Consider the following 12,683-nt stretch of genomic DNA (forward strand, 5'->3'; position numbering starts at 1 on the left):
AAAAGATTATTGATAAACGTTGCAGAGTATACTACAAATTAGATTTTTCTCATTTACAATCGTGATATCTTGAAAACGAAACAAACCAAAATTATTCCGTGACTTGAAGATAATCCGATCCGTGTCACGAATGACGCATTTGTGATATTAATTACCTTGCGTAATCCATGGTGTAATGGGAGTCGGCCTGAGTATGGCTGGAATTGGATCCAGTTTCCATCCATTCGCCGTCCGATAGAGATGGTACGCGCTCGCTACCCATACTACTGACAGCGCTATCACTTGAAGCATCCATCCTTTCATCGGCTACACCAGGTAGAGTCGTAACACCCGTGGCCGTCGAAGTTGCCCCGCCAGTTGTCGGGACACCCGGCAAGGCCGCTGCACCGGTGGGTCCGGATGCATTGTTGCTACCATTGTCCAACATGCGCATGGTGTACATGCCTGAAAAACACAATAGAAATATAATAAATTGGAGAATTATATCCTATATAATTATTTTGTACAAATAACACGAGAAGAATTAAAAGCATGTTTCAAAAATTTTATTTCGGTAACATTGTTTATATTAGTTTTTAAGTCCTGATATAATCACTTCTTATCTCCACGAACGCAGCTTTGTGTTTACAATCCTAAAAGAATGCCGAAGTAGGTCGTTGTCTACATTTCGCGTGAAAAATCTTTGGGGACGTAATGTTCTCTCGCAAACATCGTGTTTGCGCCAAGTTTAACGTGACTACAAAAAGCATTTACAGACGAACGAATACAATTTCTGATACGTCGGTATTCGGGCCTTTCGATAGCAAACACTTCTTCGCAAACATGACATTTGCTACAACCGGTTTTTGCACGGACGACTATTTACAACATGCACAAGTTTTATGACTACACCAGTAGTACACTATCTGCGGAATATTCTTCATTTAATGTAAGAATAAGAAAACGTAAAACTTATTGTGTTTAGTAGATTGTCTCACTATTGATCAGAAAAAAAAAAACATTTTTTAATATGATTCATATATTTTGTGTTTACTTTGTACTAATTTCATTATTTTGATATACATATAAAAAAGGTTATATATATAAATTTATTATTAGAGTATATGTATGTATATATATATATATATATATATATATATATATTTGAAAAGGTTTTACGTGTCTTAAGGGAGTTTAATGACTCAAGATAATAAAAAATATATCATTAATCAAACATGCCTATTAATATCAATCGAATTTAAAGTCCACACCGATTGTGAGATAAAATTGACAAGAAAAAGGCGCGCAAACATAAAGAAGATACATTGGCACATAAATCCCGTTATCAGTAGATTATCATTATTGCAAACAATTAATATTGCACTAGTTGCAAGAAATAAAGTTACTGCAAGCTCTTCACTGACCATGAACAGTTATTTTGAAAGAGACGATCGATTTGTTTCGATATATAGATAAATAAAGTCCTATCACTTTTGTTAAATATAAAAATACTGACTGATATGTGTATAATAAAGTTCTGTCAGTTTCATATACGATTATTTTCATAAACTATTGAGGTAGAGTTAAAGTGATATACGTCATCTTTCTCAACAATTGAAAACTGTCATTTTCCGAATATAACTGTCAGATGTTAAGAAGAATATCCTAAATATCTTCATTTACCAAGCTTTAATTCTCTTATTAAACTGCATCGTATTTACGCGGATATCCTTATAGAAATATTGTTTTTATAAAACACAAAACTGATAATTGCGTGAATGGCCACTCTAACTTTATCTTATTTTCTTCGTAAACAAGCTAAGCTTCGTTTGTAATTCAGTCCAATTCGATGCTATCTGCAAGACTGTTATCATTCGCAGTACGGTTATGAATAAATTAAATTATTCCACAGTCATTATCAATTAGCATTAGGGAAAGAACTTTTTTATGTCAGAAAATATTTGCACTTAATTGCCACGTTTTTATACAGTTCATAATAAAGACGAGGTCATCCGAGAGATTCTTCATTTCCTCATATTAGTACACGCGCGCCTTCTTAAAACGACACAAAATACGCGTCTAAGGTACAATGCGACTGATACAACGTTCTCAGAAGCAGACAACGTGACCGAGTATCATCGAACTGTATACGTGACTAGTTCCAGGTTTAAGTTGTTATTATCAACTAGTTGCGAGAAAGGAAATGCGCCGCATTCTTTTTAGCTCCTTCGCATTGCATCGTTAATCCTGTATTAATCTTCTATTTGGCTTATATCAGTTTTGAGATATTTATATTAACAAATATAAAAATATAGATGCTTGAAATTTTACGTTATCTTAAGCACGAGATATATTATGATATATAAAATATCAGGAAAATTTAAAGATCTTTTCACTTTTATTTTATCATGTTTTAATAATTTAAGACAGATATGATATTCTAATCGACCTAGTAAAACTTTGTATCATGAGTGTAAAAAATATGGTATAAAATATGCTATCTGTCATTGATCACCAAATATTACATCGATAGATCGTCCTTATCGCGCTTTCATACGCGATAGATGTTTTAGCAAGAGATATTACTCTCATTTCCGTTTTTTGTATAAATAAGGCGATAAGAGTGAGCTTCCTAGAATATATATTCGCGCAATATAATTGTGAATTTTATCGGTCTTTATAATTTTCTTTCTTCCATTTCTCAATTTAGTTTACTTGTACATTTTTAGATTTTGTTATAAACAATACTACAGTTATCAGCACTGTAAATATTCGCGTATTTTTGTAAATTAGTGTTATATTTCAGAATATATACTCTTATCACGCAGAGGATAGAGAAGATAATTATGCCTATAAAAAACGTTATATTTCATTTTAGTACACATGTCCTTCACAAGTCCGTCATATTAGTTGTTAAATTATAAAATAATAGCTCAGGTTGTTAGTCAATTTGTAATTAGCGCGAATATATGCATCGGCCAAATTATCATGACTCAGCACGGTACAGAACGATACTGTTATCACGTCGTCAAGCGTTACTTCTCAAGGATCAGCCACGCATCATTTGATTCGACAACGCTGCGCCGCGTTACGTAACGCTTGTTTTTATTCAAACTAAACTCATTAGACCCTCATTCTAATTTCATTATTCCCAAGATGATTTCATTAGCGGTGCGTGCGAGCCAATAGAGTTGTCATATAGGTCGGCATATCGCCGACCGATGACGCAGATCGTATGATCGGGCAATGTAAATACATATTTATATCATGTGCTATCTTTCTCATAAGGCAACCCGATTGAGGAGACGCTATCCACATTTTTCTGATTTCCTGGTCGCGCGAGTCAGGGTCGATAAACATGCAACGCGATCGCGACATGGAAATTCGAGTGACACTGCAATTTTCACGGTTTATTTTTACTGGCCGGTTATTGAGTGAACGTTACGTCGTGGGAGTCGTGGGACAGATAAGCGGTAGGGAAATATGTGAAATGTTCTTCGAAAGTCGCATTATCGCCGACATCGTCTCTCTTTTTTTTTTCTAAGTCCCCTTATCACAGATACATTTGATATTTTACAATATTCCGGCAACTGTGGAAGATTTATAAAGTAACGTTAAAGACACGTATAACATTAAAAAAAATTAATAATAAATGGCTTTATCTCGAGTTTTCAAATGAAATATAATAACAAGAAGTCACGAGCGTCGTTAAAACGCAGCGTGAAGGAAAATTTTACCTACTTGGAATATATACGATAACTCCCATCGTCGCCATTCAAGCTCATCGAAGAGCTTGACGGTTTCGGCGAAGAGTCTCTCGGATTTAATCTTCCTCGGTCTTACAGCGTTGAAATAATTACGCTCACGTTGCTCCGATTCTCGTCTAACGTTAAAGGAGCATTCATCAGGAAAGCAAAGTGTCTTTATCGTGTAAAACTGTTTCTCGCGAAGTCTACAAGTTCCGATGACGAAGTTTCGATGAGACGAACGCCGTGGACGAGATCGAGGAGCTCTGCTCCTTAGAGTCCGCGAAGTGTTTAGCACCTCCGCTGTACCAGATGTTCCTTTATTCTCTCTTTCACAATAGTTGCCGAAGGTACTTAAGCTCTACCTCTCGCGCTAGTAGCGCATATTAATTATGGCCAGCTAATGGAAGCTAACATGCTTGTCGCGTCTCTTGACTAACAAAATCAACACTCCTAAGGTCCTCGCAGCGCAACCCGCGACCACACTTTCCTCCGGCGGGAACCGGGAACTACCGTCGTAGGCGCTATCACTCACGAGATGAAGTGACTATAAAGATAGAAGACTGTCTGATGTTGTTACGTCGCGTGCGTATTTCAAAAACGGCGAAAGAAAACTTTACGTTAATTCACGTCAGAAGCGTGACATATAATCGAGCGACGATGCGGCAACGCGAGTGCCGAATCTACGACTGACAATAACACCGTCGAACTCCGAAACTTCCCGCGGACTGCGTCAGATCACGGAGAGCATCTGTTGATAGGAACCTTATCGCGTGCTCGATGTGTTTGCGATTTCGGGGCCGCCGCGCGCCGGTGACGAGCGGAAAATCCGGAGTAATCGCGAGAGAGAAATACGCCGGTGTCCGGTAATCACACTCCGAATCCACTTCACCGAGTTTCTCGTTCGCTCTCAGCGCGCCTTATTGCATTATCGTGATCAGCGTACGTGCAAACGTCACGTATAACTTCGCGGGCGGCGTGGAAAATGCACGCGGCGAGCACGACGTCGTTCGTACGAGGCGTCGTTAAGTATTCGTCGTGCAGATAAGAGCCGAGCCACCGCGGCAACTTTTTCGTGGCCGGATCGGTTCCGGCGAGGGAAGCGGGGAGCATGCACGCGACGACGACGACGACGACGGCTCCGTTCGGCCTGACAGCCACGCTGGCCGCGTAAACATAACTAGGTACTCGCGGCGCGGATCCGCGAGTCTGACCCTGCACGGGGCGTAACCACTCGTTCGGAGAGGCTGGCGACTAGCGTCACTTTTCACCGCGGCATTGGACGGCGCCCGGCCACGCGGTGGGAGCACCGTTGCTGACTGCGCACTATAATTATAGTATATACGTATTATAATTTCGTCGCGCCGCGTATACTATACGGGCCGCGCGCGGTTTCATGAATCATTCGCGCTCGAAATCGGTATTGTTATCGGGCGCGTTTTTAGCGTGACGAAAGATCGATTCGGCGATCATCGCGTTCATCATCGATCCGTCACCGATCATTGATCATAGATTTCCCTGGAATTTTCATTTATTTCGCTTCGTCCTCTCGTAATATCGAGCTCGCTCAATTGTTCTTGAGTGGTTTTTTTTTTAAACCAAGTCAACATGTGATGTATTGTTTTTTTTTGTTTATTATACAACAGTCTCAAACTGCCAGTGACCTTAGCAGGGTCACGTAACGCATAATTTTTATATGCATGTAAAGCGTATAGTAAGATTTCTATGCGGAATGCGATAATCAATCATTCGCAGCATTTAATAGATAAAGATAAGAAAAGAATAATAACAATATATCTTTAGATTTTTAGATTCACAAAATCGATGCTACGATCAGCGATACGATCGAGTCCTTCTGTTTTTTATCAGCAAATTGGCAAGTCTGAAAATGGCCACTCCTATAAACGAGCAGCACCCGATAAACAAATATGAACATGCATGTGCATTCGCGCGATATGCAGCGCAGCGCGATCGATATATATGTATATAATTGCCGATTCATTACCTACCTCAAAAACTAAAATATGCACCGTCATCCTTTAAACTTTTTAATTCCAAAGCTACTCGCATTCGGGGCCACCGGATTTATTATTTATTTAAACCTCGCTTTAAACTTATTAACAAACTCGTTCTCTAATGAATAAAACTGCCGGGGATATTTTAAGGAATATTTTAATCCACATTATCACGGAATTATTTGTATGAGAATGTAAATTAGTTAAATATAATACGATATTCGCGTATCATATCGCTATTATTAAATCGTTCTCTGCGAGAATAAATGTCAATAAATTAACATTATTATGTAGCATTATTGCACGATGCGAATACAATATTACAATTATTAGATTGCGGTCGTCTCTCTGGTCTCGAGGTTGTAATTCCCGTAAGCTAGGAAGCGACATTACAATGACATGAGGCAATGCCATTTCGCAAAGTTTTACATACAAAAGTCCGCAGCGTGCGGAGCGCGCGCATATTAATATTTTCTCGGAAAGAAGGGACCGCATTTTCATTTCGACATACTTGTCAATTCGATTATATGCGACTGCACAATAACCGACGCCGAAAGAATGCGCCGTGTCTCGGCGCGGTGCCGATACCTATCGGCGCTTTATTTAGTAAGTATTATTAACGTATGTATAATACGCGCGAATGTAACGTGAGAGAGTTCGGCGCGATAATCGCGCCGACCGACGCCGACGTAAGAGCCCCGGAGGGAACGTAACTGCATAAGTATGCAGGCGGCGGTCATTTGTACTTTCACCGTCCGTCGTGGGTGTAAAATCGCGATGTTGTTTCGCGTGTGCACGTGTGTAATTATATCTCGCCGTGTTGCGCGACGAATGGGTGGAGCGCGTAAAACCTCCGCCGCGCGTTAATAATCCTTTATAGGCCGAGAGACGTTTGGCTCGTAATGCAAAATTAAGATATTAATTGGAATCATTCGACAACGATCGTTCGATAATTATCTGCTCGTAATAAGCGTAATAGCCGCTATACATGCAGGATGCATGAGTAACGCGCAAGTGCGTTTCATTCCGAAAGTGTGAGTGCGACACTTACGAACCGTTCCCACAAATTGTTAAGTTAAAGTCAAGCAACATTTAATTGATTTCTTTACTTTTTAAAGATGAAGAATTACTTGAACAGCGAATCATTTCAATTAACGCTTGCGTGATTCTTTCTATTCGTACGTAAGAAGCAAAGCTACGCGACTTACAATCCGCGATGCGATTGTAAGCTAATGTCTCTAGCAAGTTTTCATAAATGAACTTAAATCGATACAATAAATTAATCTATAATTAATACTTATAAGTATAATAGCGATCAAGATAGAAGCAATTTGTTTTTTCGCATCTCAAGATTAATATTTATTGCAACTTCATTATTTTTAATGATACTTGTCACAAAAAGAATGTATCACTTTGTCAAGGACTAAAATTACTCGCCATTGAAAAGAGGCATATTATTTTATTCCATAGAGCGATTTGCAAAAATTGCCGACCTTACCGCGTGCAAACTGTGTGATGTAAGGATACTCTAAAGAAATTACGTTTCGCGTGGTAGAGCGGAAAATTTATCTAGATCTTAGTATCTTCGCGCGAAGTGATGGATAGCTAGACGAAATCATGCGGAACATTTCGAGCCTGAAGAAATCGCGGAGGTTTTTCTTTTTTATCCTTTTTATTTAACAACAACGCACGCGACGACGACTTCTGAAGCGCGCAATCGCCGGGCATTTAAGTCATCGAGGCCGCGTGACTAAGCATTTCAAATATGGACGCGATATCTGTTCGCCAACCTCAACGAGAGTGATAATAAAGAACATGCGGTCGTGCACGAAACTATATATAACCGTGTGCGGTTTCCGAGTTGTGTCGGAGTGCCGAGACGTAATGTTTTTATCGAGGACTCTGTTTTGGGAAAAGCGCGCTTCTTTATACCTCTGAATAGATAATCGCATGTCGAGAAATAAAATGAGAGAAATAATGAACAGTTATCTTAGTTTCGATCTCAATTTGGAGAAAAAGGCATTATATCTTAAATATTAATAAACGTCAAATAAATGCCGATACATTCATGTCAGCAATACATTACGCGAAAAACATTCCTGGTTAATTCCACTCCTATATAGTTAAATTGCACGCGTTTCTTAGAATCATGCAAATAGAACATACGGGAAAAAAGTCTCGCAGTCTCGCTTCTCGCCCGGAGCGGTAACTACTTCCAGCGACCTGAAATTACTCGATACGTAATCAATTGAAATATTGTGGGTAGAGAACATCTGCGTGACGTACGCGGTGGAATGAAGCAGCAGCTCCGCCGACACTTAATATGACGGATAGAGTCAATATTTGAAAGTTTACGTCGAATATTCGATTACGAGGCACGCACGTGTGCATACGGCATACATTTATATGTATATGTGCAAAGACAAAACAATGTTATGAAAGTAGCATAGTGAAGCATCGAAGCATCTCCTCGTGATGGAGCATCGTTCTCGAAGATGTCCGATAATCGTCCGCGACTCGAACAGCCGCGAGTGACGGATCAGCGGTTTTATTCGTCACAAACGTGACTCGAAGCCGAGGAGCAGCGTGCTTTGAGTTATCGTATTGTATAAAGAAATGTCCCCGCAATATCATCGACAGTGATAAAGTGATTCGTTTGCAAAGTCGCTAAAGAGATCGTTAGGTCAGTTGCTTTTTCCTGCATACAATCTCTGGTCGTTTACGTGAATGAGATGATCTCATGCTTCTATATACGATGATCAATTATTTTGCATTTAAGTTTCTGCAGATATAAAATTATTAAAATTCTCATTTATGTGAAAAACATGTACTAAATTATACTATTTACAAAATACTGCCTCAATATATAAAAATAACTTTTCAAAAGTTTCTTTAAGCTCACTTCAATCTTCTAGATATAATTTACTCTAATACATCTTTCTAAATATTTTAAATGAAATAAATCTCTGGCCACGCACACTGTGTATATATATGTGTGTGTTCTTTCACTTCGTTTTATAAATAAGAATATAAATATAATATGTATATCTATCGTTAAAAGAATTGAATAATTTTATTATTTCAAGATATTGCTTCCTCATATAAAGGAAGCTGTTTTCGTAAAAAAAATGTTTTTTAGTTGCTTTTGCCAATGTGTTCAGAATGTTCTAAAACGTCGAAAAATCGCTATTTTAAAAAAATGTCGGTATGTGTGTATGTGTGTATGTATGTGCCAAATTTACCGAAATTTCTATAACTCCAGAACTAATTAACCAAATCTTAACGAATTGTATATGAAATAGGGGTAGAATTTTCCGGGGAGTACTATAGAGTGTATAGTTTTTCGTTATCTATTTTCTGAAAACCAATTTTTTTTAATTTTTTTACTCAAGAATTAGAAAAATAAAAAAAAAACGGTTTGCAGAAAATCGGCAACAAAAAACTATACACTCTATAGTACTCCCCGGAAAATTCTACCCCTATTTCATATACAATTCGTTAAGATTTGGTTAATTAGTTCTGGAGTTATAGAAATTTCGGTAAATTTGGCACATACACACATCAGAGTTGAGAGACCTGTACGTAAGACCGTGATCTTAAGACATCACTTCCTCTATGAGGAAGCCAAGTGCAAATTTCTAATTTGCACTATTTTTTTACTCGTTTTATTTTTTATTACGTTATATATATTTTATTATGTTGTTACAATAAACATTATTTTCTCGTATCATCTTGCGGCATTATAGACCCCAAATTAGCATCATATGCGTAATTTTATACGGTCTCAGTCGTCTCATCCGTCTTGCTTGACGCAGTAATAAAAAAATATTCGACGTTCAATCAGATCCAAGGACGATACGCGACGCAGCGCAACATTGTTGCGACGACGAATACCACTTCCGAATTCCGGGCGCGATTTCATACGACAGCAAATAAACACGAGCCGAGCCGAGCGAGCAAGTGACAGCAGGCAGGTATAAGCGGATTTAATTGCAGAACCGCGCGCCGTCCGTCGCAAACCTGTGTGCTACAAAGAAGCTTTGCAAAAATCACGGGCGGTAGCGACTCGCAAGCCGGTTGCGAGAGCAGTACCCTCGGTCAGGGTCGGCAAGTGCGTAAGCGAGCACGAAGGTAGATCAACGTCGGTGTCCGGCTCATGTGTCGCCGGTTCTAAAAGACGGCGATATAAGCGCGGTGTTGGCGCGTCGCGCTATTCCGTCATTGTCGTCGCACAACGTCGTCGTCGGGGAAACCGCGATTATCGGAGCGTAGGAATACATATCTATGATAATGCGTGACGCGATAAATGTCAGTTCTCCGATGCGTTCCCACTCGGAGATTCTAAACTCGAGCAACGAAAACCCATAACGGAAATAACTGTAACACACAACGACGCGATAAGCCGATATTCAAATCAGACACGATTGGAGTGTAAGCGCGCGAAATGGTGCAAATAAATCGACCGGGCAAATGGAATTTAAACGGGTGCGTATCGCGGATCGCCCTCCGGAGAATCGACGGACTCGAAAATCCCCCCGAAGCCGGTTCCGAACGACTCGTTTGCTCGCTCGCTCACTCGCCAAGCAAACTCCGAGTCACAAGAGCGGATCAATAGAATAATGTAACGAATAACGATTAATGTAGACGGAGAGATATATCACGTTCTTACTTAAAGAGCCGAGCAGTATCGTAGACGAAATATTTTTTTTTCACACAACATTACGTAAATCATAGCACATTGCCTCTTGTTAACAATAAGTTTTCAGTTAAAAGTGAAAATCAGATTAATTGTCACGATTATTTTAAAATATTATTAATGTCACACGCCTTTTTTACTCGCAATTTTTTGTTATATGAAATATGACGCGAAAATCCCTTACATAAGTGCAAACATTTGGCATAAATGAATCATTCAGAGGCTGCTTTTTTTATGGCGGCTCGCTACTCGAATCTCATATGCCGAGGTAAGCGAATTCTTGAACGCGCGATTTCAACAGCTGTAATGTGAGTAGCTGCAATTTCTATTGCAAGATAACGCCGCGCACAAAGCAACGTTGCAATGTCTCTCCCTCGATTCATCGAGCATACCGAAAGGTTTTTTTTTACGTAATTGACTGCATGCCAAAAAATATTTAAGTTATGAACACCTTGCGTTTTATCGCGTTACAGTGTCGTTAAGTAATCACAAAAATTACCTGCGACGTCGTTAAATGATGAGCTGAAGTATTTCCAAATTATTTTTTTTACATTGCTTTTAATTCTAGAGAGATAGTTTTTAAGATTTTCTCATTTTATTATTACATTGACATCAATGTGTGCTCTTTAACGTAAATTGTATTAATTATATATATATATTTTTTTTCGACTAGACTTCTTCATTAAAAATGAAAAAATATACATAACTCTTGGAGGTAATTGAAGATTGTATCTGTTTATTGCCATTATTATACCAATTGCTATATATTATTTTATACACTCTGGGCAATATTATTAACCGAGGTTAAGTACTGGATGTTGAAATGATATTAACGCGTTTCGATTTGGACGCGATAATCAAGTCGCAATTTGTTACCAATACATTCTCTAATCGCGTCTATACGCGATGCGCGTGAATCGATAGCGCGGCGGCAGGCGGCACGCATCATCGACGATTGCGCGGCCGAGATGTCAACCTGCGAGAAGACAAAGATCGAAACGCATTGTCGGCGCTCTTCCGGTGAATCAATTTCGTTCTATTATTACGTTACGATCGGGGTGACGAGATGCAGCAGCGAAAGAAGGGAGATGACTCACTTTACCGGATACGTACGTGTGCGGCATACACGCGCGTGTGTGCGCGCGCGCGCACGTGCGCGTTCTCGGCTCCGCGCTCGCGAAGAGATGAAGGCGAGAGCGGTCGCGCAGTTGCAACGATCACTGCCTGCAATCGCCGCTTCTCTCCTTCATTACTCATCGCCTAAGTGAATGATGCAAATCATGTTCCGGGCAAACGGTTTACGTTAAACGCGTATGCGTTTCTCTTTTTCCTCGCGTTGGCGTAGGACAGCGGTTCCCAATCCGTCTCGACTCGCGAATTCTTTCATACGTAATACATTGCGAGCAGTGAAATCAATTCCGTACCAAAAATGAGATGAATCTAGCTTCTTAAAAAGCTTGCTAGCTTGCTAAAGTGCCCGCACCGTTTGATTTTATTCCTTTCGTGGAAATCTCATGGAAATTTATGTTTCAAAACAAGATTTACGTTTGTTTCTTTCGCGTAAGCACGTCATCGATTATTATTGTGAAGTATAAATTAAAGTGGATAGGCCGATACCGAGTATCTCCACTGCAAAATGTTTGACGCACAAGTTGGGAATCGCTGATATAAGAGACTCGCATAACACGCGTCGCAACTGTCTCTCTGAATCAGCTGACGCGTATAATCGTTTTCGATCAAGTACCATCGTCTTTTCCTTCTCGCTCGCTTATACGTGACGCGTATGTAATTAAACGCGACTGCAGCCAATATTTGAGAAACGGCAGTCGACAGTGTGCTATTTATCTTTTACTTTTCATTCTCCGACTGGCCTTGGACCATATTTCTTAGTTTCACAGTTAGTATACAGGATAGCTAAAAAATGCGGGTTGTCATATGACACTCGTGAAAATATTGTATAAAATTAACATGCTTTGTCGCTACATTTTGCTCACGTCTTAAATTTGGTTTAACCGTCTCTCCAAAGTCGAGTCGCATAATAAATTTTTCATCTGTCAATGAGTACACGAGTCATCGCACTGCATGCCTCAAAATTGTTTATAAGGCGGGCCTGTTTATAATCCGCCGATAAGCCAAACAAGGCCTCGATAATAAACAGTCTTACCATTGATACGATTGAGCGCCGACAGTGCCGTGGAGATATCCAGACCCATTCTTCGAATTAGTGGAGTAATAGAATCACACATT

The 12,683-nt window shown here is 39.6% G+C and overlaps 2 protein-coding genes across 6 annotated transcripts in view; one reads left to right on the plus strand and one right to left on the minus strand.

Moving 5' to 3' along the window:
• Positions 1-12,683, plus strand: part of Vas (ATP-dependent RNA helicase vasa) — a 29,297-nt gene that overhangs the window by 6,269 nt on the left and 10,345 nt on the right. The gene's annotated exons all lie outside the window — the stretch shown is intronic.
• The window catches only part of Cnc (NFE2 like bZIP transcription factor cap-n-collar), a 103,603-nt gene that overhangs the window by 4,199 nt on the left and 86,721 nt on the right, over positions 1-12,683 (minus strand). For all 5 annotated transcript variants that reach the window (XM_077403333.1, XM_077403332.1, XM_077403335.1 and 2 more), the window contains exon 8: positions 156-444. In XM_077403333.1, the coding sequence (XP_077259459.1) occupies positions 156-444 (289 nt within the window). The remainder of the gene's footprint in view (positions 1-155; positions 445-12,683) is intronic.

Source organism: Temnothorax americanus, unplaced genomic scaffold, assembly GCF_048541705.1.
Source record: "Temnothorax americanus isolate GAGA-0224 unplaced genomic scaffold, ASM4854170v1 Scaffold17, whole genome shotgun sequence".
Lineage (NCBI taxonomy): Eukaryota > Metazoa > Arthropoda > Insecta > Hymenoptera > Formicidae > Temnothorax > Temnothorax americanus.